This window comes from Neophocaena asiaeorientalis, unplaced genomic scaffold (genome assembly GCF_003031525.2).
Source record: "Neophocaena asiaeorientalis asiaeorientalis breed wild unplaced genomic scaffold, Neophocaena_asiaeorientalis_V1.1 scaffold7, whole genome shotgun sequence".
In the NCBI taxonomy this organism is placed as follows: Eukaryota; Metazoa; Chordata; class Mammalia; order Artiodactyla; family Phocoenidae; genus Neophocaena; species Neophocaena asiaeorientalis.
Window position 1 is genome coordinate 10,277,542 of NW_020185337.1, and position 333 is coordinate 10,277,874.

General features: G+C 57.1%; 1 protein-coding gene across 1 annotated transcript in view; it reads left to right on the forward strand.

Moving 5' to 3' along the window:
* Window positions 1-44: 44 nt before the first annotated feature.
* H2AZ1 (H2A.Z variant histone 1) overlaps window positions 45-333 on the forward strand; it is a 2,035-nt gene continuing 1,746 nt past the window's right edge. The window contains exon 1 of the mRNA XM_024736093.1: window positions 45-232. Within this exon, the coding sequence (XP_024591861.1) occupies window positions 230-232 (3 nt within the window). The 5' untranslated portion in view covers window positions 45-229. The remainder of the gene's footprint in view (window positions 233-333) is intronic.

The window sequence follows — 333 nt, forward strand, 5'->3', positions numbered from 1 at the left end:
TTGGCTGGGGCTTCAAGGACGCGTCCCGAGGGCGGGTAGCAGCCATTGGTGGGATGAGCAATCCGAGTTCCCGGATGAGGGAACATTCTGCAGTATAAAGGGAGCGGGGAAGGCGGGAGACAGCGCAGTTTGAATCGCGGTGCGACGAAGGAGTAGGCGGCAGGTTCTCGCTGGGTGTTTGACTAGTCCTCACTCTGCCTTGCTTGTTTGAGCTTCAGCAGAATTTGAAATGGTAAACTTGGTGGAGGCGCTCGAAGACTCCGCGGGTTTTTGCCGGCGGGAGAAAAACCCGTTACAAACGGAGATGGGTTTGAAGCGGCAACGGCTGGGAAC